The sequence below is a fragment of the Anas platyrhynchos genome, chromosome 7 (genome assembly GCF_047663525.1).
Source record: "Anas platyrhynchos isolate ZD024472 breed Pekin duck chromosome 7, IASCAAS_PekinDuck_T2T, whole genome shotgun sequence".
NCBI lineage: Eukaryota > Metazoa > Chordata > Aves > Anseriformes > Anatidae > Anas > Anas platyrhynchos.
In genome coordinates, this window is record NC_092593.1 from 1168330 (window position 1) to 1196059 (window position 27730).

Sequence of the window (27730 nt, forward strand, 5' to 3'; positions counted from 1 at the left end):
AAATATACGTTCTGAAACTGAGCAGTGTGTACATGTGCTTGTCGTGAGACTTATAGGAGATGTTGCACCAAGTCTGTAAGAGCTGAAGACTTGAATCTCTGTCTCCCCATCTAAGCAGAAGACAGCTTCCCCAGAAGCTTGTTCAGGGTTGTCAATCTTCTCCACCACGCGGGAGAGATGCTGTAAGCTCTCCTGTGACTGAGGGCACACGGTTCAAATGCTGCTCAGCAGTGGGTACTGGAGACATCTGCTGTTGGGCGCCTCCTGCTGCCCCAAGCCCCTTGACCAGCGTGGGCTCCTGCTGGTCGTGCCTGGACCTGACCACCCGCGGGTGCTCCTGAGCAAAGGGCCAGCCTTGGCGAAGTGACCCCAGTCTTCTCATGGAAAATTGAATTGTATTTTTCAGGTCTCAAGTGTGTGTGCCAGCTGTGCGAGCACACGAACTTCACCTGCCAGACAGAGGGAGCGTGCTGGGCTTCGGTCATGCTGACCAACGGGAAGGAAGAAGTGGTCAAGTCCTGTGTCTCCCTCCCGGAGCTGAATGCTCAAGTCTTCTGCCACAGTTCCAAAAACATCACAAAAACCGAGTGCTGCTACACAGACTTCTGCAACAACATCACCCTCCGCCTGCCCATAGGTACGTACTGCCTGAATGCAAAGTGATATGCGAGTGCTTTGTGATGGCATGGGAGCTGCAGAAACACTGGGCAGAGAGCACGGCTGTGAGAGCAGCTAATTAAGATTTTAAAAGCTGGCTGTAAAAGCAAAAGCTGTTTTTTATTTTTTTCCCAACTGAGGAAAAACTAAATTGTGACTATGTTTGGGAAAAAGGAAACTAGTTGCATTGCCTAAATTTTCCAGACACTGTCTTTTGTATCCCAGGAGCTGTTAACCATGAAGACAAAAGGAGGTGTGTGGAGGAAAAAGCCTTATCACCTTACAGATCTTTATAGGCTGGGGCATCTTAAGTGAGTTTGTGGTTTGAATTGGCATTAGTTTAGATCTTGGGAAGGTTTTGGCTGGCATTCAGGGGCTTCTCATGTGGCATGGATCAGCAACCCACTGCAGCTGCAAATTGGTGGTTGTGGGGAGCCGAGCACCGTGCGCTGCTGAGCGAGCGGATCATGTGTTAACTGGTGCTTTGCCAGGAGATAATGAGGACCTTACAGCCTAAGATTTACAGCCTAAACTGTCTCTGCAGCCTATGTAAAAGATCTGCATTAGATGGGTTGGGTAAGAATTCAGACTAGGGAGGTGTGGAAAGAAGGCAATTGTAGACGCTTGTTGTCAATGGCATGTGGGAAACCCAGCCCATGATTTTGGCCAGATGAGGGTCTGGATGCTTGGTGAGCCGGGATGAAGCAGCCCCAGCACGTGGGGAGCTGCTCTCCCTGTTCCCCTTACGCACTCTGCGTCCTGCTTCCTGGCCTGGACCGCCCAGCAGCTGCTGCAGGTTGTGTATGCACGTTGCTCTGCTGGAAGCCGCGTCTGCAGCTCTGTTGTGATGGGCAGGAGTGACACGGGCTTGTGTGGTACCTGGGGCTGGCTTGGCAGGGGCGAGGAGGGACACAGGATACAAAGTTGTTGCTGGGGGAAATACTTATGTTTCAGCAATTTTGTAAGTCTGTCTTCAGCTTTTGGCTTCTGCAATTCGTTTTAGCAGCTTGTAGTGCAGCTTTTGTTCTGTGTTAAATCAGTATCATTGATTTTTGCCCAGCAGACACAGGAAGGTGTGAGATTCCTGGTTCCAATGAGAGGGAGGAAAAAGATTTATGCTTCTGGGAGCTCTGTATATTACACAGTCAGTGCAATACTCAAGTCTGGCAGATTCAGAACTGTGTGGTGAAGTTGATTTGGTCCATTTGAAAACATATATTTACGCTATTTTTAGATTTAATTATTGATAATATACTTCACCCTTCTCTCCAGTAAAAATTGTGCTTCATCCAAGCTTTTTGAATAAGCTGTCAACTCTACTACTTCAACAAATGATACCTTTTTATGTATAGTTACAGTAGTGAGAGATGTTACAGATAAGAAAGATGTAAAGTAATACATAATTTGCAGTTGTAATTTGCACTTCAGCTGCTATTGTAGAGTAGCTAACAGAATTAAAACCATCTGTTTCTGTGAGCATTTGATACTTAAGATACAGGAGGGCAGACTCAGCTGTCAGTGAGGGGAAGGACTCCTGAAAAGTCAGTTTCTAGAGGGGGCACTGAAGGAATGGGTTTGGGGAGGGAGGGCTGGGAGACTGCAGGTAGGGGGGGAGAGGGGAAGTGATGGTGTGCGAGGAGACGCATTTAGGGGACACTTAGTGCCATGTCAACAGAGACACTTGCTACTATGCGAGTAGTGGTAGTACAAGTCGAGTCGACTGAACGGTGTGTAGATGGAGCCTGCAGAGCTCTCTGTGGGATCACCCAAAGGGAGTGTGGCTGGGCTGGCCCTGGGGATTGTTGGTGTCTGGTGCTGACTGAGGGGCTGGGCACTGCTGGAGGGGGCTTGGCCCCTGCGAGCATCCCCTGAGCACCTGGGCTGGGTCATGGTCTCTTGGCTGGGGGGCTGCTCCCCTGTGTCCAACCTGACCTAAAGAGTAAGGGTTTTTTGGGTATGTGTCTTTTGGTCAACAACAGAAGGGAGATACTAATAGTAGTTACGCTCTAGATACGTAGAAGTAAAAGCCACACCTGTTCAGGTTGGGATGCTGGAAACTTGGGAGACAGCTGCAATTTTGAGATGGAGTGGAGGCTTGTCTATCTTCCTAACATTTGAACTGGTAGTTGCAAAACCTCTGGTTATGTGTTTCAGTACCAGCAAAAGTTACTTAATTTTTAGCCTGAGCCCTTTGCTCTAAACATTTGGGGGAATTCACGTTAGTCAAAAGTTTACAGCGCCAATGTTACTTGCTTGCTGGTCTTGCTGGACAGCCCTTTTCCAAATAATTAACATTATTTGAAAGCTCCAGCAAGAATAAACTTTCTTAGGGGTATTGCTGAGTATGTAGGTGAAAGAGCTGGGCAGCAGGAGATGGGGTTGTGCCGGGCCTGCTGTGCCGTGGGAGGCCTTCAGCTGGAGGGAGGCCTGCGGGCCGCGGGGAAGGCTTTGGCTGCTGCTACCTCTGCTGCCTCGGTGGGGGGGTCCTTCGCTGAGTGAGGTTCTGTGTCCAAAGCAACTTCTAGGCTACTCCTTGCTCAGCTTGCATCTTTTCTTCTTTCATTCCAGTCCTATGTGATACTTGGACGTTCTAGCTGAGGTCTTGGACTCATCACTGAGGAAAGAAATGTAAAATGGAGGCACCGTAGCAAATAACCAGTAGGCACTGCAACTATCAGCTGATGTGATTAAAAAAATAAAGCAAACCAGAGGCAGTTCTAAGTTTGGTAATCAGTCCAGGATCTTGCTGAAGTGGTAAAAGTTTAATTTCCACTGCTGTGTAAGGATGAGGCCAGGATTCATGCAGCCAGGACTTGTGAAAGGGCTCTGCTCAGGGAGTGCTCATAAAAGTCCCCATAGAGAAGTGTCTGGTCCAGCAGCCCATATGCAGTGTCACTTCATCCTCTGGCATGTCACCACACACCTCCTGAAGCTGTTCTCGTGTTGGCTGTCCCTTGCCAGCGGTGGCAGGTAACCAAGCCATGGTGTCTGTCCATTGGTGCCTCACTTGGCCACACAGGCTCTCTGGTCTTTAACACATTTCTGCTTTGTCAAGATGCTAATTTAGGCCAGCCCACCTACAGCCACCCTCTCTTTAAAAGAGTAATAGTTTGGTGCCTGGTACAGACACCTTAATATGGGAGTTAAATGTATATCAACATATGTTTCCAGTATGCAGATCCTAGTTTAAAAGTAGAGCACACGGATATGGAAAATTTGCCATTAGGCAGGATTGAATTTCACTGAGGAGAGGTGTTGGGAAAGTCCAGGGCAGGGCACATCCCTGCCAGAAGGCAGGAGCTTCTGCAGGCTCTTCCCACCCGGTTCCTGCAGCCCCCGCCAGCCTGGGGGCCCAGGCGTCTCCAGCAGCTCTTCTTCGTGCCCACCTGCTTCAGCTCAGCTCTGTGTTAATTACCAAGGGCTCACGGTGTGTAATACCAAGAGTGACTGGGAAACAATAAAGTAACGTGCACCATGAGGATCTCTGAGGCAGAAAGCAATTTGTTTTTTATGATTGCCCGTGCATGAATTTCCACGGTAAGGCTGCAGGTGGCATTGCGTGCCTCATTCAGCAGCAGAGCTGTCCTTGCTGTGTCGTGTGCGAGAGGAGGTTGCTCTTGTTCTGAGTTGGGTTTTTTACCATGTGTGAAGAAAATAAACATTTCTAAGGGCAGATGCAACCTTCATATCTGCTTTTTATATACTTGTCGTGGATTTCATCGCAATATTTTTGCATTGACAGGTCATATGTTCCAAAGTGCAGGACTGGTTTTCAATAATTAGGGTTTTTCTGTTACCCTGAATTTGTTTCCAGTTTTCTACTATTTAAACTACAACACTTTCTGCCCAAGCCGGTGACCTGAGAGGACCTATGTCTGTCAGTGGGGTGTCATATCAGGTCTACAGAAAATGGCCTGCATGCTGCTTCCATGCTGGTTGTTTCGATGAATGTGTGTGTCTACAAGAAATTGCCTGTGTTCACCTCAGCATGTTGCAGACTGTTTTAAGGACTTGCTAATAAGATCTTGAAGATTTCAAGTTGTAGACTGGTGCTTCACAGGGCTATCAGACCATATTTCAGATTAGGGAGATGGTCCTTGTGATCCGTCCCCACCCCATCTGTAAGAAGGTTTTGCCCCCTCACAAGCCTGTTTATAGGTGACAGACCCCTACCTGCAGCCCCAGGGCAGGTGGCTGGAGGTTCTCATAACTCGATGCTTGCGTTTGGTTATGGTGGAGGGTGGTGTTTGAGCTTAGCATGGCTCAATACAAACAGGCTGGGGAACATTCCCATCTCTTCTCCAAAGCAGCAATGTTGGTGTTGGCCTCAGTCACCTCCTTCAGTGGAGGCAGTGACTCAACAGCTGTTGAACCCAAGCCTGAAGGTTCAGACTTCTTAGGCTTGTTACCAGGTGCAGTAATCAGGGCCTTCTTAACCTCGCATATCGTCTGTTTATAGATGCGTGGGAAAAGTTCGTGTGACTGTCATTCTAAACTCTTGATCTCAAAACACCTAGTGATGCCAAGTATTAAGTCTCTGTCTTTACAGATACTGAAAATTGAGGCTGGATGGGTGCTGGTAGGTTTGCAAACGTGTCATAGGGCTATGGGCTTTCAGACCAGCCTGCTTTCAGTGACTGCCTAAAGAAAACCTCGACCTCTATGAGAAGGAAATTGGTGATGTGTTCAGACTGTACAATAATGCACCTGTGAGTTAGTGGGAAAATCCAACACAACAAAAAGTCTCTGTAAAAGCTTTAATTCTATTTTTCTTTTCCTCTTCAAATTTACCCCCATGGCTCCAGCAAAAAGCACCACACTGCTAGAAAGGTGTCTGCTCACTCTGGGGTCCTGGCGGTGCAGCATCTCTAGAGCTTGAGATGAAAAATCTATTGTTCTGTATTTATATGATGGAAAATGAGTCAGAGGAGTGAGGAGGCTTTATGGAACAAGATTAAGATAGCAGTGGGATTAACAAACTGTATTATAGGTAATTTGCCAGCTCTTCTCTTTACTGTCATTGCCCAAACTGTGCGGTCACAAAAGGCACTCCTATCACCTACAGAGGTACAGAGCAGGATGAAAGAAAGTGGAATATAGAACAAATCCTAAGAACAAAAAAATCCTTGGACATATTCATATTGATAAGAAAGATGATTTATACTAGCTAGACTAACTACCAGGCAATATTTTCAATCTCTCTTTTTTTTTTTTTTAATATCTGCATTTTTTAAGTTTTTGTTATGAACAAGTAATTACTTTTCACTATATTTACCTCTTTGAAAATCCCTAAAAACATTAAAGCCTTTTTAGGTGAATGGAATGCACAGATTTATTAATATTCAAGAAGTCAGATACTGCTGTACTAGTTTATAAGGCACATAGTAATACAGAAAATTAGAAGAATCAGCCTTCAACTAATAATTTGCGGAATGAAATCAAGTGTTTGAAAATATATTATAAGGGAAATACATTCAATTGTTTAAATGTAAGAAAAAGTAGTAACTGTTTTCTGTAATTTAAAGCAGGGGGAAAAAAAAAAGAAAAAAGAAAAAAGATCCATATTAAGGAACATGATTATAAAGGATCCTGAAGGGCAGATGGGTGAGCAGGCTGCCCTGCTGGTCAGGGTTCAGGGTAAGGCTCTGGCTTTGCCTTTTCTTTATTCTAGGCATTCATTGTCTGTTAGTGAACACCATGTAAAGGTTTCTTTTTGTTTTCCCAGTACTAGCATCATCAAGAATAGCTTAGAAGGAAGGTACAGAGAGAGTGAAGAGAAAAAAGACAATTATTTCACTAACTTTTCTAACTTTTCTAAAATGTTTAGTGATGGATAAAAATAGGGAGGATGGGGAATGTGGCAAAAAGAAAAGAGGAAGTGAAATATTTTGGTATATATTTTTGCTATTCTTTGAGGCCACTTTGTTTCTTCTGAACTGGTGGGTTTGGAAGCCAGTGCCAGAGTCCCGTGCCAACACTAACAGCTTGTGTTACCAGTCTGCTGCAATGCAATAGTAGAAACTTCATTTAGTTGATTGTTTTCTGTTTTGAGTTTTTGATGAAAAAGATGTTATGGCACGGACGTCAGGACAGAGGTTAAGACTGTGTGAGCTGTAGTAAACCTGTTTCCTTTCCATGTTCACCCAGTTCGGTGCTGTACCACTGATGCAATTCTTAGGATAATCTCCCAGTTGGACTGATCTGAAGTTCTCCTTGAAAAAGGTTCAGTAGGCAGAGCTGCAGCCTGTCATAGCTGCTCTGTGAATGTGTAATTTGGCAAATATTTCACATACTGTTGAACATCTTGGCTGTCCCAGGTTCATGTGCTCCAGAGGAATTTGTAAGAATACAGCCATTTGAAGAGAAGGCAGGGGAAGGGACAGGAAATCGGGGAAATAGGAATTTAGGTAATGTATCTGTTTATCTTGCAGCTGTATCCCTGATGGCTTTGCTTGAACCTCCAGATCCTTCAGCAGGCTTTTCCCAGATGATTTCTGAATGTCCTGAAAGGGATGGTGGAGTCTGCAGTCATGGTGGAGGCTGGAGAAACTTGATTTTAGTCTCTAGTCCAAATTATGTATTTTTGAAATTGTTTAAAAATATTCTGTAGATCTGATTAGAGCTCTGCATTAGATACAATACATTTTCTTACAGCATTGGAAAGAATACATTTTTTTTTTTTCCACCTGAGTAGTTTAGGAACTTAAATATGAATAGTTTAGGACTTTTATAAGTCTTAAGGTTGCCATTATATGTTAAAAAACAGGCAAATGCCGTGTGTGAGAATGTCTTTTCTGTTGGAGGGAAAATAACTTTTTTTTTTTTCTTTTTTCTTTTTTTTCTCCTGCCTAAAAGCACTCTTCTATTTACACAACTTGGAATATAACTGTACCATATTGTGAAATTGCTGAAGATTGCCAGATGTGCTATTTTTGTTTCATACATGGCAACATGTCTTCAGGGTCTATTCTTGATCAGTAAGACATTGAATAATACATTAGACATAAGATTGCAAAACATTTTGATTAACGGTGTTGATTTAATAGTTTTAGGTAGTCATGAGAGATTTTCTTATTTCCCAAAGTGTTTAACATTGCACAACCGCCGTAAACATTACCACACTTATTTGGTGCTTTTGTCTCAAATTACTGTTTGTACCTTGTGTGCTGTGTGTTTTGCTCATCGCTCCTCCGGCACACGGCGTTGCTGTGGGAAGCCCCAGGGGCTGGCGGTGTCCCAGCCCGCAGCAGCAGGCTGCAGGGCACGGGCGCGGTGCTGCTGCAGGATGCCATGCCGCAGGGGGTCAGCACTTGAAGACGGCCTGCAACGGAACGCGGAGCAGAAAGCACAAGGCTGGGAATTCCCAAGGCTCCCGTGTGTGCTCTGTGAAGAACTGGAAGGGGTTTGAGTAGTTGCCAGCAGCCTCGATCTACGCTTTGGTACAGCCAGGAGACTAAGGGAGGACAAGTGTGGTCTCCAGCTGACTCCTTCCAAGAAACTTCTCTAGACAGTCAGGATCTCTTCATTTCCCAGGAACTTGGTGGAGACCCCATGCAAACAGCCCCGGATGCCTCAGCTCCCAGTCTCATTGCTACCTCGCCTCCTGCATCTGAGCGCTCTCAACTTAAGCAGCATCCCAGAGGAGTCCTGTAAGCATCACTGAACTTGATTTTATTCTGAACAACTGTTACTGCTTAAGTCATAAAGTTGGCATCTGTTTGTATTCCTGATTCTGGATGTTACCTTCTTGGGTGGATGTGAGTGTTTGAGCTTTGCTTCTGCCTCACTGATGTCCCGCTCTGAGTCCCCAGGATGGCTCTGAGTATCTTTGTGTCCCCTTGCCCATCCTCCTGTGCAAGGCAAGTTTTCTTCTGCTCTGTGCCCAAGGAGGTCAAAATGTTCCTGTTGGCCTGCTGTACTCGCTATGTCCCTGCTAGACCTGCCAGTTTCTGCTTTCCTGGCTCCCAAAGCACCATACTGAGAGGGAAATGTCTTTAAAAATTAAGTTATGCAAAGTTCTCTCAGCCTGCGCTGCTATTGTTTAACAATACAAATTAAGTTTTATATTCAGTAAAAATGTCTGATCGCTCTGGTGCTACAGTTTGAGACTTTTTTTTACCAATAGTCATAGTTTTGTGTTTTTTCTTAAAGACATGCTGAGCGCTTTTTTTAGTGCCCCAAAATTCTGACATAAAACCTCTTTCATCAGCACAAACACTTGTACAATGTACAACCCGTGCACTGAAAGTTCAGAAAGTTTCATGTCCCTACTCCAGAAGCCCCAGATGGATTGCCGTGCCATTTAATTCTGTTTGCAAATCCATGCACCAAACCTGGATTTGCAGAATGTATGACATAGAATCGTAGACATAGAGACTGCCGTAGTATGGCTTTAATATTGAAATCCATCAAAATGGGTGCTGTCTTTAGGTTCATTGGGTGAGTCAGGAGCATGCCCTGCAATGAGAGAAGTGGCTGTGGGAGTGCACGTTTCACCACTCGCCTTGCTCAGACATCAGTATTTTGTGCTTGTTGTCATCACCCAGTTTCAGGAAACCACAGAAAGTTTTTTTTTTTTATATATACATAGATAAGTATTTAATTTTAAGATTAAAAGAAAGCCAACAGTAACTGTTATCCTTTTTGCCTGTACAGGTGTGCCACCTGTGACATCCAAGCTTGCAAGGGAACTCACAAGGCTTGAAAGAAAAAAACTAAAAAGGAACTAAATGGAAGATTTTGAAGAAGTTTGCTTCTGGCAAGCATGGTGCTCTAGAATGGAGGATGCTGTGAAAATGGACAAAAGGGAAGGACCAGGAGGGGGACATGTGGGAGCAGTGAATGTACTTGATGGGAAGGGGCAGAAGTGGGCTGGCAGGAGACCATGTGGTGATGAAGTAAAACGTCTGCCTGGCAAAAGCAGGCGTGTGCATGCGATGAAGGTTTGCAGACAGGAGCAGGAGGCGCGGGTGAAGAACGTCCCATCAGGACTACTGCTTGCTTTGCCTCCCGTAGCCATTCCATGTGGGCAGCACCCACAAGCATGGCAGGTGCCTAAGATCACTTGCAACTGGAGCAAATATTTCATAGGAGGACCACCTGTCACCGCTTCTTGCAGGAAGGGAGGATTGCCACGTCAGCTCGTGGGCACTGAGCTTGTGTGCCCGTCTCCAAAGACCGCACATGGAAACGCCTCCTTTCTGAAATGCTCCTCCTGCTGCTCGACTGTTGCTGTTCAAAGCCTCATGAGTTGTTTGTTTTTTTTTTTTCTTTTTTTTTTTTTCTTTTGATCTTATTTGCATGGGCCTAAGGACAATAAAGTTGTATGTTTTCTCATTTTATGTTGTTTTTCAGCAGTTGGTGAAGGAATGGGTATCTCAAAGTGCCTTGTGTATGTTTGTCTTTACCAGCCCCTGCTGACAGACAGTGAATGTGCTTAGGTCTGTGCGTGGGGGCATCGATTTGGGCAATGCACTGGAAGTCCTGTGTTTTGTACACCAACCACCCAAACCACTGCTCCTTGCCCTGACTCTTTGCACCAAGTGCACACTTTTCCGTGCAGCTGGGCAGCTCTCGCCAGGGTCCAGCACACACAAAGTCATACATGGAGCAGTGAGCAGCTGCTCAGCCCTGTGTGCCTGAGCAGCAGGAATGGCCCCACAGTGCCCAGAGCCAGCTGCGGCACCAAAGTTCATGAGATAAAGGATACCTGCTTTCTGCACTTCAGCAGTCCTCCGGAGGAACTTTCTGGCATGTGGATGCAGTCAAAAACAGCTTAGGAAATCACAGCGCATCGGTTAACGAGCAGCAGCCACGAGGAAGCATCCTGCCTGCAAATCCTCTTATGAATCTGCCAGCTAACCCTGTGAACATCCTGTTGAGGACTATTAAAGGAAAAGCCCGTGGGCGAGATGTAGTGACTTTGCTTTCAGAATGGTTTGAATTGTATTCTGTGAATAGACACGGGTCTGTTGTTAACTTTTTGTTTATTTTCTTTTCTTTTCTCACTTATTCAAGTGCATTGTGTTAAAAATGTAAGGGAGAGAAGAAAAATGACCAAATTAACTTTGCACAGCTAACTGCTGATCCTGGCACTTCTGAATCATGGAGTGTATGCCTTGATACTGTCATTTGAAGAAAAACTGCTTCAGTCATAGTATTAACTGGAGGAAAGTAAGTGTCTGTACTGAGAGCCAGGGAACTCGTCAGGCTTCTGAGACTCCAGAGCAGTGTGTGAGCTGCAGAGTGCTTCTGTGCAGTGTCTCAGCTGCTCCCAAACTGCAGCACACTCACTGCCTAGCACTTTCTGAAAGGGAAAGAGGGCCTTTTTTCTTTTCTAGAAATACTACAGGAGTGACGTTGTATGGTATGAAGTTGATGATTCTTGAATCTTCTATAGCCTTTAGGCCCACGATTTGGAACTTGTGATTCAGTGTGCTTTGATTCAGTGGTTGTTGTTTTTAGCTTATTCACAATTTTGCGGGCATTAAGGAGACCATGTGCAAGTAAACACTGTAATAATGTATTCCTGCAGCATCTTGGTATGTTTTTTACCCCTGTAGATTTAAATTGGAAAGTGATGTAGAACAGCCCCATTTCTTGACACTTGTCAAACATAATTTTGTGAACACAAGTTTCAAAAGTGTTCTGTCTCAGAAATCCTTTTGTTGCCTCATTACTAGATCTCTGTATTCCCCTACGCATTCAGTGTTAGGGAAGCAGCTTTTCCAAGGATTCGGTTTTGGCTGAGACAGTGCATTGAGAAATCTGTACACGAGCCGTTAGGAGAGGGAAGGGCACGGTGCCGCCGGTGGTGGAGCTGATCGGGTGTGTGGCACCGCTTGGTCTTGCTGGGTGTGGGGCCGAGTCTCAGCCGTGCCGTGGGTGCCTCGCACCCGGCCTGTGCCGGGCCAGCCCTGGCACCGGGCTGCATTTTGGTCTGCCCTGCTGCCAGCTTGCTGGGCCGGTCCTGTCTCCTCATCCATGGTGTTTGTGGTGGCGCTGGTCAGTGGTAACACAGCATTGGCCTGAGCCCGAGGTACACGCAAAGACGTGTGCGGGGAAAGCCTCAGCAGCATGCAGAGCCTTGGTCTGTCCTGCTGCCAGCAGGACTCGGGGAAATAATGAAACCTTGATGCCTCGTCTGCTCAGCAGTCCCTCACTCACTGTCTGTTTTCCCCCACCCTTCCCCTTGTCTCTCCCCAAAGCGTCCGAGTCCCCCAGCCGTGCCAGCGCAGGGCCCGTGGTGCTGGCGGTGATGGTGGCCGTGCCCGTCTGCGTCCTGTCCCTCGTGGCGGTGCTGGCTGCCTGCGCCTGCCAGGGCCGGCGCTGCGCCTACGGCAGGAAGAAGCAGCCCAACGTGGAGGAGCCGCTCTCCGAGTGCAACCTGGTCAGCTCGGGCAAGACGCTCAAGGACCTCATTTACGACATGACCACGTCTGGCTCCGGCTCCGGTACGGGGGTGTCCCTGGGTGCGCTGCGTCTCGTGTCCACCAGCACCGTGGGGAGCGGGGCTGCCGTGCTGGCCCTGTCTCTGGCTCCCTGTGGGGCTTCAGAGCAAACGCTGGTGATACTGAGCCAAGTGCTCACCTGCAGAGTGGTGACAGACGTGCTCTGAGCCTGGGATCTGGTGCAGGGGCACCCACGGGCTCCCACGCCTGGCACACGCTGCACCGGGGGGAGGCCAGGAGGGCTGGCCAGGCTTTGGTTGCTCTCCTTCTGTCAAGTAGCAAAAGCTCAATCCCTTCCTCCAACGCAAAGGTTAAGAAGGTGACTCAGAAGTGTGTTGCCTGTGCTAACAGAGCCATTGGTGGCTAATATGTCCTAGGAAGTACTGCCGTTAACTGGATGAAGCAGAAAGCCACTGCTGACGTCCTTCTGACTGTGCCAAAATACGATTACTCCAAATACTTATTCTGAGCAGTATACTAACATTTTTAATGTTTTCCCCGTTTGTAATATCCTTTCTGCTATGAGGCCCCCACTGCTATTGAGAACTTGCCTAATCACAAAATCACAAAATCCCAAATTCCAGTTCATCGTGTTGGTGGCACATCTGGTGTGTGTGGCCCAATTTGCTGTAACTATAATTTTTATTTATCTGAAAAATACATAAATTATGCTGATTTTTTTTGTAGGTGAAAAATGTGCAAATGATGCTTAATTTAATTGACTATACCTTCCATGGACTGCATACCTGCAGGCTTAATTTATTACACTTCCCCAGTCTTTCTTTGTGGATATAATAAACTTTGTATACCCTGCGGGTTTAACTGCTCACACGCAGCTGAGCTAACCACAGGGCTGTCTTTGTGCCAGCCTGCAGTGGAGGCAGAGGAAGAATCTACTGACACTGGTGCTGTTTATTCTGATTTCAGGCAAATAACAAGTGCATTCCTTGTGGCCTGGCTGCTGCATGCAGGGTGGCCACCAGCGGCCAGGACAGGGCTGTACAGAGGCAGCAGTGGGTACGAGGTGTCAGGGAAACCAGAGGAGAAATTTGAATAAATTTGAATAAGCTGACCTTCAAACTGTAATTTTTCTTGCTGATTACTTTGCTCTGTTAAAAGCCAAGCTGTCTGGGTTTAAGAAAAATAAAAAGTTTTGCTTTAAGATGCAGTATCAAATCAAACAAGGCAGGGCTTTATGGCTTGAAAAAACAAAGGGAAAAATATGGTGAATACCATAGAAAAGATCCCAAATATGATAGAAAGTTCCAGATACATTAGAGCAAGATTTTGAAAATGAGGCATGGGACATCACATCAAATAATTAGGGACAATAAATAAATGAATAAACACACACAAAAAAAACAACCAAACAACAACAACAAAACCCACAATGTTACAGGTGCTCAGTAAACGAACACTATCTGGGATATGTACTGACTGAGGCACGGGCTGGTGGAAAACTAGGATCATAAGTACAGTTACGTATGTGTAAAAATGAAATGCTTCAAAAATGAAATGAAAAAAAGAATACACTTGGGAGACCAAGTGGAGGTTGAGTGTTATTAACTCTGTTGTGTTTAACACCACAGCTGACATTGATAAGGCTGCTGCCACAAGGAGACAATGTACATGTATATGCATTCCAAGTGAGGAAAATGTTAGTGTTACTGTTTCAATGTTTCTTAGCACCTGGGTGTATACTCCTTTTCTGAGAGGAAAAAAACGCTCTAAACTTCATACAAATCTGAAAAGTCAGTTTATGTTTAATATATTTGAGAAATGCTGTGGTAAACAGTATACGGGACTTAGCAACATCTATTTATAAAACAAACAAACAAACAAAAACGCCTTCTTGCAAAAGTTGTGAAATTGCTGACCTATTTCACAGATGCCCATCTTTTCCTTTTAAACTAGGCTTACCTCTGCTCGTACAAAGAACAATTGCAAGGACTATCGTTCTGCAGGAAATCGTGGGAAAAGGCCGCTTCGGCGAAGTCTGGCGTGGAAAGTGGTGTGGGGAAGATGTTGCCGTGAAAATCTTCTCCTCAAGAGACGAGCGGTCATGGTTTCGGGAGGCAGAGATTTATCAGACGGTTATGCTGAGACATGAAAATATCCTGGGCTTTATTGCTGCTGATAACAAGGGTATAATTGCATTTCCTCATTCAGTTTCACAATTTAAAGCTGGCTGGCCAACAGCATTCCCATACCGCAGGGCACTCAGAGTGTCTGCCTGAGGCTGGGCCCTGCTGTCCCAGTCCCAGCTGAAGTGAGTGCCGGGGAGGTCCCCAGCCAGGGCTGCCACCGTCTGCCCAGGGCAGGGACAGCGGGGCCAGGCAGTGCTCGAGGGGAGCTGGGACCCCATCCGGACCTGCCACGGGGGTGGGTGCTGGCCAGATGATGGGGAGGACTTTTCTCGGTGACATTTCTTATGAAGCTGAACCATCTCACATCCTCTTGGCAGATAACGGGACCTGGACCCAGCTGTGGCTCGTCTCCGAGTACCACGAGCAAGGGTCCCTGTTCGACTACCTGAACAGGGGCACGGTGACAGTGGAGGGCATGGTGAGGCTGGCACTGTCCATCGCCAGTGGGCTGGCACACCTGCACATGGAGATCGTGGGCACGCAGGGTAAGCACCTCTCCCCCTCTGCCCTTCAGGTACGTGAAGGGACTCGGTGGTGCTGATAGAGCAGAGCATGTGTTATTTGCACCACCAGAAACTGTATTAGCATGAGCATACATGGTACAGGGTAAATAGAGACTAGGAATATCATCTTCCCAACTGAGTTTGTGGTCCTCATGGCTTTTAAAATGCAGATTTTCAGATCTTCGGCACTGTTTCTGCTGTAATTTGGGATAGCCTAACTACACCCCTTCCTTGCCAGTCAGGCACAAAGAATATTGGGCCGGTCTGTGTTCGGATAAACAAAACTCTCCTCTGTTATTGATGTGATAATGAAGCAGCCACTTCACAGAGCTAACCACTGCGTTTGGGTAGTGCTGCAGCTAATTGTGTCTGTTTCAAAAAACACTCATTGCCTGTCTGCTCCAGCCTTTGTAAGTGAGCATCTGTGGGAGCAGCTCTATTAGAGGGGTACGCTAATGAATGATTCTCTAAATGACTGTGGAGTGGGAATTTACAGTTTTGTTCCTGAAACAGACATATTAGAACAAAAATGCCTTTTTTTTTTTATTATTTATTTTGATAGCATTGATCAGAGCTTTACTTGGAACAAAATTGCCTGTCGTGTTTTTTACAAGGTATAGCACCAAAACTGAATAAAAATGTTTTTGTTTTACTTGCTCATTATACTAAAATTTGTACTGCGATCACCAGAACAGACAGCAGCTCTTTGTTGTGAGCAGGCAAGCCAGCGATCGCACACAGAGACCTGAAATCCAAGAACATCCTGGTGAAGAGGAACGAGAGCTGTGCCATCGCAGACCTGGGGCTGGCTGTGAAGCACGACTCCGTGCTCAACACCATCGACATCCCGCAGAACCCACGGGTGGGGACGAGGAGGTGCGGGCAGGCAGCACAACGAGCTTCCCCGCAGGCTCCCAGGCTCCTGGCGGGGTGGTGTGGTGCCGTGCAGTGGGTGCAGCATGGTGCAGTGGGCACAGGCTGGTGGCACTGGGCACAGGAGGCCACTGGGCACACTGCTGGGGCAGCCCCGCACATCCTTCCCGGTGCTGCGATGACTTGAGGTGGCCATGGCATCCCTCTTTCCCGTCTGTGTGTCTGTCACTTGTCAGCGCAGCCGCAGTCATCTGTGCGAGCTGGCTCTAGCAAACTGACCTGTGTGTCCTTTAAAGGTACATGGCTCCTGAGATACTTGATGATGCGATGAACACAAACATCTTCGAGTCCTTCAAGCGTGCAGACATCTACTCTCTTGGGCTAGTCTACTGGGAGATAGCACGAAGGTGTTGTGTTGGAGGTGAGCTGTCTGCCCTTTTTATTCTGCTGTCCAGACTGCTTTCATCCTGAATAAACCAAACACAATTAAAGGAACCATGTTCCTGGCCCCGTACTCTCAATTACCCTCGTAGAATGTGGAGGCAGAAATCTGTTGTTGAGCACTTGTTCTGCACCAAGAAACAAGGTGGCCCCAAATGTCCCCGTTCCTTCTCATTGCCTACAAAAACAATCGGAGTTTATTCTGAAGCAGTGATTGTGCATTTTGTGTGCCCTAAACAATAAATCTTTCCTAGGAATCACTGAGGAATACCAGCTGCCTTACTATGATGTTGTGCCTTCTGATCCGTCGATAGAAGATATGAGAAGGGTAGTTTGTGAGCAGAAGCTCAGACCAAATATCCCAAACCAGTGGCAAAGCTGTGAGGTAAAAGCAGTTTTCCAGTTTGTTATAAAACCTATCTAAATAAAGACAGAACATTTCAGTGAGACAGAGGGAAGCCCGTGCCCAGCCTCCACTCAATTTAAATACATTCAGATGTCTAGGCTTGTTTCAGCTCCCAGATCAATGCATAGGAAACTGTCTTAGCACCAAATCCCAAATTTCTTTCTTTGACTGTGGTAGATAGGTCTTGATTTATGGCACTGCTGTTCTGTCGTTTCAGCGAGCTATATTTTACCTTTTAGCATTGCATGTAAGCAGCTGAAAGCAGCAGGTGGTGGTTCTGTTCCTGACCTGTTTTCCTAACTTGTGATTTGAAGGCACTGCGAGTGATGGGCCGGATAATGCGCGAGTGCTGGTACGCTAACGGAGCCGCCCGGCTGACTGCGCTGCGCATCAAGAAGACAATTTCACAGCTCTGCATGCAGGAAGACTCCAAAGCCTAACAGAACTCCTTGGAGGAAGACGGGAATGCATTCTTCTGTTCATCTTTTAACATGTGATATTATTTTTATTTTTGGTCTACCTCACATAATGTGGTTCAGTATTTAAGTGCCCGGACCAGAGCACTGACATCTAGCTTCATAGTTGGCCGCTGGGAGGGGCAGCTTTTGACCTGTAGTTCCTGTTTTGTACAGCAAGTCCCTGGGTTGTGCGGGTTTTCTAAAGTATTTTAGATACTAGGTTGAATGGCAGAAAGGAGCTTTAAACACTACCACAGTGTAAAAATACCTTTTGCTATTGTGCTTTTTACTTTAGTCAAAACCCAAAACTTACTGCAAACAGCCAGGATTGGTTAAAGTGTTTGCAAGAAAAACCACACATTTTAACCTCAAAAGAAGTAAAAGACCAAATTTAATCAAGCTTTTTACATATTTCTACACAGGAATCTGAAAAGGGGCTATAAATAAAATGAATTTTTAAATACTGTATTTATCAATACCTAAGTGAATAAGATGAAAATTCTACTAAGCGTGTATATTGTGAACAAAAGTATCTAGTTGTTTTTTTAATAACTTTTGTTTTTATTGTCTTGATTTCATGTATATTGTTATAGTTAGGATTTGGAATTATTTTGTTCTTTTCATCTGTGTTGAACTTATTGATCAAGAGCCAATTTTTCTTTTTAACAATTAGTAGGAAAAACAATGCAGGCAATAATATTCTGATAGGTACATAGGGATGGAACGGGAGAAATTTTACTGTAGCTGAGAAAATGTATATTTTTAAACAGCATCTTGCCAATCCATCATTGGTAACGTTTTGTAGTGCCTTTTGATGTTTTAGGGAGAAGCTTTGACAAAGCTGGTTCTTGGAAAGCAGCGGAAGCCTGGCAGAACAGCTCGCTTCCCGTGGTGGCGACGTGAGCAATGAGCCCACCTCGCCACCGCTGCCGCCACCACCATGAAGCTCAGGTGTGTGGCCGTGCACTGGGCTGTCCTGTGGCTTCGGGGTTAGTGTGCTCCCTGCCACCCGAGTTTTGACGCTTGACCCTGCTGTTCCCGATGTACCTGTGCTCTGGACTGGGTCGCTGTTTTCTGTCACAGCCTAGGTACCTGATCAAATGTAACTGTGAAGTGCTGATGTGCTTGCAAAAAGTCAGTGCAGCCTATTCAGAAGTTTCCTATGAATTTCTGTAGTAGCACCAGGTTGGTGGAAAGTGTCAACGTCCCTAATCTTATTTCCGTAGTACTGCAAACTATGGAAAGCAGGGTGTCTTCAAAATGCCCCCATGTTCTGGCATTGTGTGACTTCTGTCACAGTCTGTGCTCCACACATTTGAATATATCATTCTAGTGTTTTTAGTTGCCAGCATTATATATTTCACAAATATTTTGTTTCTTCAGGTGTTTAAATCTAGGCAGTCCATGGAAGTTAAACCCAGAGATGTCTCCAGAGTAAAGCTTTGCAAAAATTTGGTGTAGCACCCACTTACTTTGTGGAAGCAAGCTATTAGCTGATTATGGTATTTAAGATCAAGCTTTGATATGAAACTTCTTGAACAGGGGCTTCTACATGGAAGAATGGTTTGAACTTTCAGTGACTGGGATGTTGGTAGTATCAATGTCACATGGTTCATCCTGATGCACAAACTCTAGGACATTACGGACTCTTAGGGGTGTAAGTTGCCACATACACAGGCTCCAGTGAAACTTCCCTTCTTGTATAACTTTTATTCGTTTCTGCTTGTGTTAATGCAAGTCTTTGCCTCATGTTATGGTCTGTTAGTTGAATGGTGAAGAACATTTCTACCAGATTACTAGTGGATTTTTTTTTTCTGGTATGCTTTCTGAGATGTAATCAAAGTTGTCTGATTTAATTCTTAAATGCTTCAACTGCATGAGGTATACCAGGAGAGTTCAACAGGTGTATGAAGTGGGAAAAGGCAACTTCTCATGCATTGAAATCAGCTTGCGTTGAAATTATAGAATAGGGTGTCTGAGATCAATAGCAGTGGAATAGAGTAACTGCAAGCACTGTGCTGATAGAGGGCTGCTTCTTCAAAGCATTTAGGCTGTGCGGGTGAGATGAGCTGTTCAGAACTGCTTTAGCACTCGGGAAGGTGCCTGGGTGAAATGGGCAGTCTTTCCAAAACTCTCAACACTGACAGATCCAGTTAGTTTCTGTGCTGAGGAAAGAGAATCAAATATTTGTGACTAGCCAGAGCAGAGTGTTAAAATGTGCTCTACAGACAGTGTGCCCGAACAAATAACAGCGAGGAGAACATACCAAAGAGTAAAGCTACTGAAGTTTCAGAGCCGTCTTACTGGGCCGCCTGATGTTACACAGTGGATGTGAACCATTACCCTAGGAACTTTAAAAATTGCTGCAGTGTATTTTTGAACGTCTGCTACTCACAGGATGGTGTGGCAGCACAAATTGCAGCACTGCTTACAAATATGGAAGCTGTAAATCACAAAACACAAATAATACTTTGAAATAGCACTGAAATAACTGAAGGAAGCAATCATAAAACAAAGAGTTCCATAAGTAAAATGCAGCAGAAGCCCTTTTGTGTGAGGCACACCCAGCCCTGCATTGGCGGCATGGTTTGCAGCTGAGCGGGCTCGTGGTGGCAGGGAGCAGCAGTGTGAAGGAACCGCCTCAGCAGTGGTGCTGATGTCTGCAGCAGCTGTGAGATGTGAGGACTCATGAGTGGAAAGTTGATCAGTTGCTGTACAAAATGTACGCGATGCAAGATGACCAAGGGAGACATTAAGGTTACCTAATATGACATTTAAAATACATATTTTTTTTCCCTAAAGGGGAGACAGTCATTGAACTTCATGGGGAGAATGATCAGAATACTCTGTAAGGACTTTTCCTTCGTTTCAAATTCACTAATATGCACTTTTTTTTCCTATATTATCCTTTGAAAGTATCTGCGCCCTTGAAGCATATCAGATCACTGTTGCTGGGGCTTTTTTTTCCCTGTAAGTTTGATTGCACACTGTTAGAATTTGGTGTCTATGCAGAAGCTCCTCTCGGTCAGGACTTGTGCTAGACTGAAGTCTCACTGTGAAATTAAATGTTGGGCTTTTGGGTGTTAGGCCGCTGGGCAGCCCCTGTGGTGACCTGCTGTGGGGCACAGCAAGGAGATGCTTCTGCTTCTCCTCTGTCATTTGCCCTGGATCACAGCCTGCTCCTCCTACTTGTTTATTCCAGCCTGGCTTCGGACACCAGAATAACCAACATACACAACTTTTTATTAGTTGAAAATGCCACTTTCTTCTTGTTTTTTTTTTTTTTTCAGGCATATGTGGTAGTGGATCTTAATGTTATGGTTTTTCAGTTTTCCCCATAGAGTCCCTGCAAATCACTGTCCTGGAATTTGAAAAAGCCTGCTTTGGAGCCAGGGGAAGCTCTGCTGGGCTGGATAGTAGGCTGGCTTGGTCGCAGCTCCTGCCTGTCAACACTTCAAATCTTGTCCTGTGTGTATCTTGTGGCACGAGAAGCTATGGTCTGTTTTTCCTCGCTATTCATTTTGCTCAGTATTTTTGCATTGACTTTATTTTTGTTTTGAGAGGTAAATACATATTTTAGTAAACCAGAGTTAAACATAACAGAGCCAAGTGGCTAATACTGTTGTATTGGGCTTCAAAATATTTGTAAACCATGTGCTTCTTTTAAAAACAAAACAAAACCTTTGTTTTAGTTGCCTTTTCTCTCCATGTAGATGTGTCATGTTCAAATTTAAAAATAGAACTTATACTGAGCTATTTCTTTGCTCAGTTAGGGAGCCTTTGGTTTCTAAAGAGAGAGATTAGTATGTTTCCTGCTAATCTCCAGTTAAAGCACAAATTCTGAAGCTCACAGAATTTTTCAAGCTTGATGATGCTCAAGGCTAGTGACCATAGTTAGCCCTTCCTAAATGATTCTTCTAGTTTGGGGGAATTACTATTTTTTAATTTACTTGTAATAACAACCCAAAACTTAATGCATGGAACAAGAATTGAAAGGGAAAGTTAATTAATGAACTTTTTCTCTTGAGCCTATTTTTTTTGTCTCCTTAAGTCTTCCCCCCACAAAAATACCCTATGAGAAATTCAAACTGTAATCTCTTTTGCACTTTGCCGTTTTAATAGTCATTTGCACTTAACCAAGATCATTCCCTCATGTAATCCTGTATTTTAGCCATTGTTAGGTCCCTTTTTTTTTTTTTTGGGAGGGGGGTATACATTCAGGAATTATAAATAAATGTGTGTAGAAGCATATCTAGTCCCCACAACAGGTCTTGACGTTGGACAGCACAATATCTTCTTGCTGTCTGTTCCTGCCAGGATCTCCTGTGACCAGAGATGGGCTCTGGCTGCCCTCAGTCCCCAGCACATCCTAATGGGAAGGAAGGTTTTTGTTTGTTTGTTTCACATGTTGCTGTTGAGGACAGCATCCTACAAGTGCCTCACCACGACATGGAAGTGCTGGGCACCAGTGCCCCTTGCTGTGGCAAGTATTGCTTGGGTAGGGCATGCAGTGGTCCCGCCAACACAGTAGAGTCCCTTGAGAGGGCCAGTGGGAAGACACACGGGTCTCAGCCAACAGGAACAAATGCGTGAGTGTGTTTTTGTGCAGTGGTGTGTGTTTATGAATGCCGAGACTCAAAGCTCCCGCTCTGGTTTAGCATCAGTTCCGCAGAGCTCTCCTTGGCCAGCCAGCAGAGCGCCGTGCCCCCTCCTGCAGCAGCTCCTGGGGACGGGGCATCGCGAGCGGCGTGTCTGTCACCTGAAGCCATACGGTGGGCACTGCCGTGTCGCGTTGTGGTACTCCGCTAGGTGTAAGCCTTTAGGGAAAGATGTCCGTGTTCTGTTCGAACAGGCAGCACAATTTATGAATGTACGGGGAGGGGGGAGGGGGTAGAGCAGGGTGAAAGCATTAAGAGGTACAATATATTTCTACAGAATATAAGAAATGTGCAATAAATTGTAACCAAAGGCTATGAATGTATTTTTGGCATAAATAGACTGAATGTATTTTGAATGTAGCTATCACATTTGTGTCTAAATCTGCTGTGGTTTTCAGTCCCCAAAGAGAAATGTGTAGTGTTCTGTCAATCTAAAAAAACCCCAGCTTGTCGTCTTTTTTTTTTTTTTTTTTAAAGAAGCATTAATATTTTATCTGGAAGTACTGTAATATTTTAGAACTTAGTATAGCAGTAAAGGGATGAAATTCAGTCTACGTATTGTGAAATACCTAATCTAGTGTATATTGCAGCAAGTTATTTTTAAAACTATTGCTCAAGTTACTGCTTGAAATCTCAGCTGCCCCTGGATGTAAATAATTTGTTGAAATGTTGTATTTTGTATGCATATTTTACATACCAATATACTTTCAGAAAAATGTGGAGATTTTAATAAATTAAGCACACTCTGTCGCTGTGTTCCCATGAAGTGTAAACCTCTGTTTGTTATGTCCATTTTGTGAGGGCTCTGAGGGCTGTTTCAGGTCGCCTGTAGACAGCGAAGGTGTCAGGTGTGACCACAGCTCTCCCGCAGCGCTGTGTGCTCCCAGCCCCAGCTCTGCTGTGCTGTGGTTGTGCTGGCAGGGGGTGCCACTGCCAAGCATGGTGCTCCTGTCCATCTGCAGGAGAAGCTGGGGAAGGCCAAATCCCTGCTGCTCACTCTTCCCTGCAGCACCCGAAGGGGGAATTGTCTCTGTCTGGAGGGGCACCTGCGTGCCGTGGGGGCTCCCGCGTGGGGAGGTGCTGATGGCAGCAGTGGTGCAGGAGTGCTGCCTCCAGTCCTGCACGTGGCGATGCGTGGTGCCTTGCATCTGCCTCTTCTCCATACAGGAGGTGGGCAGCAAGGGAGCCCGGTGGTGAACCGGTGTGTTTCGTGTGTCCTGGCGCAGCTGGCTTGAGACGAGGGGCTGCCCTCTGGCTCCTGTGGGGAGGAGACCCTACGCATGGCCTTGGGCCTTGTGCGTGCTCCTGTGCCATGGCACGCTTTGCTCGTCAGCACGGGCTGGGCTTCACTAAATACAGAGGTCACTGGGCCCCATCCTCCCAGCTGTTTAAGTTCTTCATTTCTGAATTCTTTGCTTGAAAATCCCTGTTACATAGCCATAAGCTGGGGTTTTAAGTCCAGCCATGTTCAAATTGAAGGCACATCAGCATAAAATCCACCATCCTACTACGAAGCAGTAACGAGATGTTCATGACTCTTGAAGGGTATTGTGGCCTTCTGTTGCTCCCTTACAGTGAGCACTGTATTGTAGGCAATTGCTTGTCAGTTCTGTCCTGCAAGAGACAGGAACTCAGGTAAGTGTGCTCTTACTTTTTGGCAACTGCCTGTTTCAAGGATGATTTTTCAAGTGTCACGCTGTCTGTGATGTACATGTTCTGCTTGCTTTGAGGCACACAGCAGTAGCCACCTTCAGCTGCACGGGTGTGGGCCAAGTGGGCGCAAGCCCGCTGCCTGCCAGCAGAGCCTGCGGACAGCCGTGGAACAGGCACAGCTCATCCCCTGGGACAGGCACAGCTCATCCTGCAAGACAGGCAGGCACCCGGCCTCTGCAGCCGTGCTCGGTGTCTGGCTTGGTGCTTGCCATGTCAGCAACATGCCGGAGGCTTTCATGTAGGGAGGTGTTCAGGACAAAGTAGTTGGTGTGCTTGGGGTCTAAGAGAAACTGCTAATGCTCCATGTCCTTGTCTTCAGGTAAATCAACTGCACTGGAGTCATCGGTGTACACCTGGAGTGAAAGGTGAAGAGCCAGCTCTGCAGATGCATGGAGCTGCAGGTCCACATCCTGCAGGGGGTACCTCCCTTTGCTTTCCTCCTGCCTGGGTAATGAGGGTGCAGGCAGAGCCCTGAGAGCCCTGCCGGCAGCTCAGAGCTGGAAGGATGGGCTCTTCAGCAGTGGGTGGCTTCACACGAGCTCTGATCCCAGGGACGCTTCGCTCTGCATTCTGAGTGTTTCAGAGTTAGATTAACGGTGAGCTCAGCTGCAAAGCCATGGTGAGATGCTAACCACTGCTCTCTGTCCACGAGGCTGTGACTCCCTTCCAAGATCTGTAGCTGGTGTTTCCTGTCCCTGTTGCTCACACACTGAGCTGAACGCATAGCAGCGACTGACTAGAAACCAGCATGATGCAGCATGCAGTGCGTGGAGGCTTTGTTGTGTAATGGAAGTTGTTAATGAACAGCTCACCAGGGGAGGTTTAGGTTGGATATTAGGAAAAACTTCTTTACCGAAAGGGTTGTTATGCACTAGAATGGGCTGCCCAGGGAAGTGGTGGAGTCACCATCCCTGGAGGTCTTTAAAAGACGTTTAGATGTAGAGCTTGGTGATATGGTTTAGTGGAGGACTTGTTAGTGTTAGGCCATAGATTGGACTCGGTGGTCTTGGAGGTCTCTTCCAACCTAGGCAATTCTGTGATTCTGTAATGAAGTGTAAAGATTTCAGTCTTTAAGAGGCTGAAGGGTGGTGTGTACATGTGCACTAATTAGTGTAAGGAGCTTGCATGCCCGTGCACAGTAGGAGTGGTTCATGTCTGCACAGCATCTGCTAAACCCCTGCCAGTCACTGGGGGCTGGATGCAGGGGTTATCCCACAGCTATGGGAATGGCACAGTCCCACCACCAAATGACTCGGGCTTTTAGAAAGCTGTAGTATCTCATTTGATTCTTTCCTGGGCCAGCTGGACTGTGGGAACATAGGGAGCATGTCAGTTCCAGTCAGAGCCAGGGAAATGTGTAGGCAGACCATAAAGAAAATTAAAAGGAGGAAAAATAGCAAGAAAACAAAGGCAAAGCCAACTAACCAACCAAAACCCAAACCCAACAGTCCCCAGTGAAGAGGCCGTAGTGTTATCATGTTGTGAAGGCAGGACCTCTTCCTCTCTCATAGTGCTTGATTACATCTTAGTTGTTTGGTAGCAATTGCATTTCACTGTTTGTCGTTGCCCATGTGCCCTGTGTCTGCAACAGTCTGGGTGGGAGGGCACTGCTTTATCCATCTGCCTCACAGTTTGAGGGCTGTCTTTGAAAGCAAGGGATCCTCTTTTAAGACTCTGTCACTTCATATTAAAGAATACACTTCAGATATTGCTGTCATTAATACCATAATGGGAATAGGATCTGGCATCTGACTAGAACTTGGGTTCAAAGTACATGTAAAAGAAACTGAAAGATGCTTGGATTTTTTCTTTGCAATATTTTTATAAAGTTTTTTTTTTTTTTTTCTTTGCAAATAACATTCTAAAGCTTTGCAGTGGACTTTAAGTATGCTTGTAATAATTCAATAAGCTCATGTTCCAGACCTGATATGATATGTCTTACAAATAATTATTCTTCTGCTTCATGCTAATCCTCTCAATATAGCATGTAAGGGGAAGGAAGGGATGATTTTTGCACTCTGAGTGTGATGGTTATGGGCTTACTGAAAGATTTGCTTCAAGTTGCTCAGTGCTGGGCACGCTTGCTATAACTCTAGAAGCCTCCAGAGGTAGAGGAGTACTCTTGAGAAGCACTCATTTCATAGGACTACAGAATCAGTAGCAGCTATGTTTGCCACTTAGAACTTTATTTCCAGTGAAACAGGAAAAAATCATAGGGTAAAAATGTGTGTTAGCTTTTCAGGCCCTCTCGTGGATGAACAGTCCACTGCAGCAGCAGTAGAGCAAGTAGGAAAAGGCCCCTAAAGCTACTCTGTGCTGATTTTGTTGTGGTGATAACATGAAGGACAACAGCAGGTTTGGGGTTTAACGAGATTTACATAATTTGCCTAGGCCTTCTCCTCTAGTGTGGAATGCAATAGCTAAGAAGCTGCATTTTCAGAACTGTGCCGTAGGAGGCATTTGGTTCGATGTTGTGGTACTAGCAAAATTATGGGAAAGTTTAGTATGAAATTGATACTCAGCTGAGCCAGTGTGTGTGTGGGGGGGGGAATGTAACACTGAAAAAACAAAACCAGGTGGAGTACTACAATACAGTGGTACTGAAGTTGTCTGGGGATCTTCCATTGCTATAAGCAGTTATTTACACAGTCATGCAGCTGAATGCCCTGAGAGCTGGTAGTACTGTGAAGCTGTGTTCCCCAGATGTACTCCAGTGACAGGTAGCAGAAATCTCCTTTAACATGACAGCCTTGCTGAGAAACATTTCAACCTGCGTTTTATCCCTGATATCACAAACGTGTTCTCAGATACCCAAACACCTGTGCAGTGGTGCACAGCTACTGTGAAATCCTGGTATGTCCAGAGGTTTGTTACAACAGTCAGATGACAGCAGACAATCAAATTTGTCTTTCAGGATTTCTCTAGCATGGATTGGCAAAGCTCTTGTTGCTGTCACAGGGAGGACACCAAGGTCAGTGTGAAGCTGCACACAAACTGTGTATCTTTGATGTGTCATCTTGTATGAATATAAAAATCTTCTCTATGTTTTTATACACATACACCTTAACATATATCAGATGGAACCATACAAATCTCTATACTGGAGTGAAAAAAAATGAGGATTTTGTTTTCCTCCAATTAGTTATTTTCATTAAATATACTGCCAAGTACTTGGTATGTATTTGTTTAAAAATGAACTGTACAGATACTTGGCATACTTCTGGACTGCTGCTCATGCAGCTGAAGCTGCATTCAATTAGATCTGTTGTAAAACACCTTTTTGATTTAATTGGTAAATTAAATGAGAGGTGCTGGAAATTTACTGGCTATAAAAAAACCACCAAGACTATTGCTCAGGATCACTGTCTTCCATTTTTGCAAGTATTTGAAAATCTAATGTAAAATCATGGAAACCAAGGTTAGGAATCTAAGCTTTCAGGACAATTTCAACTCTCAGCAAGAGGGCTGTTCAGGATTTCTTGAAAATCAGCCTTATGTTTCATGAGTATTGTTAGTATTCTGCAAATTTCATGTATTGGTTAGGAAAGCAGAGAAGAGCATATGGGATGGATTAGCAGCTAAGGGGAGAGGCACATGGGGTGATACTCATTTGGGTATGCAAACCGTTATTCTGAGTCATTGCATGGCTTGCCAGCTACTTGTCAAGTGGAAAATCTGGTGGCACAAAGGATTAGCCACTTATACAAAATGGCTTTTGTGGTTTTTCTATATTTTAAAGTGTGAAAATACAAAACTTAGAAAACTGTCTTAGAAAAATATAGAGAGAGACTATTTGTTTGAAACCATGCAGCAGATTTCGTGCAGGCCCCAGGATGGTCTATGCGTGCTCATCAAACCAGCCTGTGTTACTGCAGGTGAAGTCACTCAGCTCAGACCTCACAGGGACACCCCTCTGTTGCCTTTTCAGCAAGAACCAGTTCTGGTTTTGTGATATGCATGCAAACCCTTCCCAAGTCAGTGGTGGTCCACCTAATTACCGAAATGCAAAATCAGTCCCTTAACGTCATGTGAGCTTGTTAGTTTATTTTCACAACAGCTAGAACTTCGCAGTGAATTAGACTAAGGAAGCAGGGTGAAGAATATGAGAGGTAGATGTCTGCTGGGAAAGGCTGAGCCTGGATGTGCCTGGGAAAGCCAGGCCAGGCCTGAGGAGATGGCATTGAAGAAGCTGCAGGCTCTGCCCTTTCCGTCAGCACGGAGGAACCAGTGCCGTGTGTCTGCCCAGGCCACATGCAGGTACAAGAGTGTCCCATGTCCTCATGGCAAATGCTGGGTAGGGTGGAGGGGCTGCTGGTGCAGGTCCCCCGCACCCTGTCCTGATGGGAGATTTAATTTGTTTCTCTCCTTGGCTTGTTTGGAGATGAGTCACTTGGTTTCAGAAACGTAAAAGAGGGTTGCCTGAG

General features: G+C 45.6%; 1 protein-coding gene across 4 annotated transcripts in view; it reads left to right on the plus strand.

Moving 5' to 3' along the window:
- Positions 1 to 22366, plus strand: part of ACVR1C (activin A receptor type 1C) — a 34795-nt gene extending 12429 nt beyond the window's left edge. For 2 of the 4 annotated variants that reach the window (XM_027458599.3, XM_072040687.1), the window contains exons 2-9: positions 407 to 637; positions 11865 to 12110; positions 14022 to 14252; positions 14572 to 14739; positions 15477 to 15633; positions 15927 to 16051; positions 16326 to 16456; positions 16792 to 22366. In XM_027458599.3, coding sequence (XP_027314400.3) covers positions 407 to 637; positions 11865 to 12110; positions 14022 to 14252; positions 14572 to 14739; positions 15477 to 15633; positions 15927 to 16051; positions 16326 to 16456; positions 16792 to 16917 — 1415 coding nt within the window. In that variant the 3' untranslated portion in view covers positions 16918 to 22366. Of the gene's footprint in view, positions 1 to 406; positions 638 to 7266; positions 8307 to 9312; positions 10831 to 11864; positions 12111 to 14021; positions 14253 to 14571; positions 14740 to 15476; positions 15634 to 15926; positions 16052 to 16325; positions 16457 to 16791 lie in introns of those variants that run through there. The other 2 variants (XM_072040688.1, XM_072040689.1) reach the window with 2 other exon arrangements.
- The last annotated feature ends 5364 nt before the right edge of the window (positions 22367 to 27730 follow it).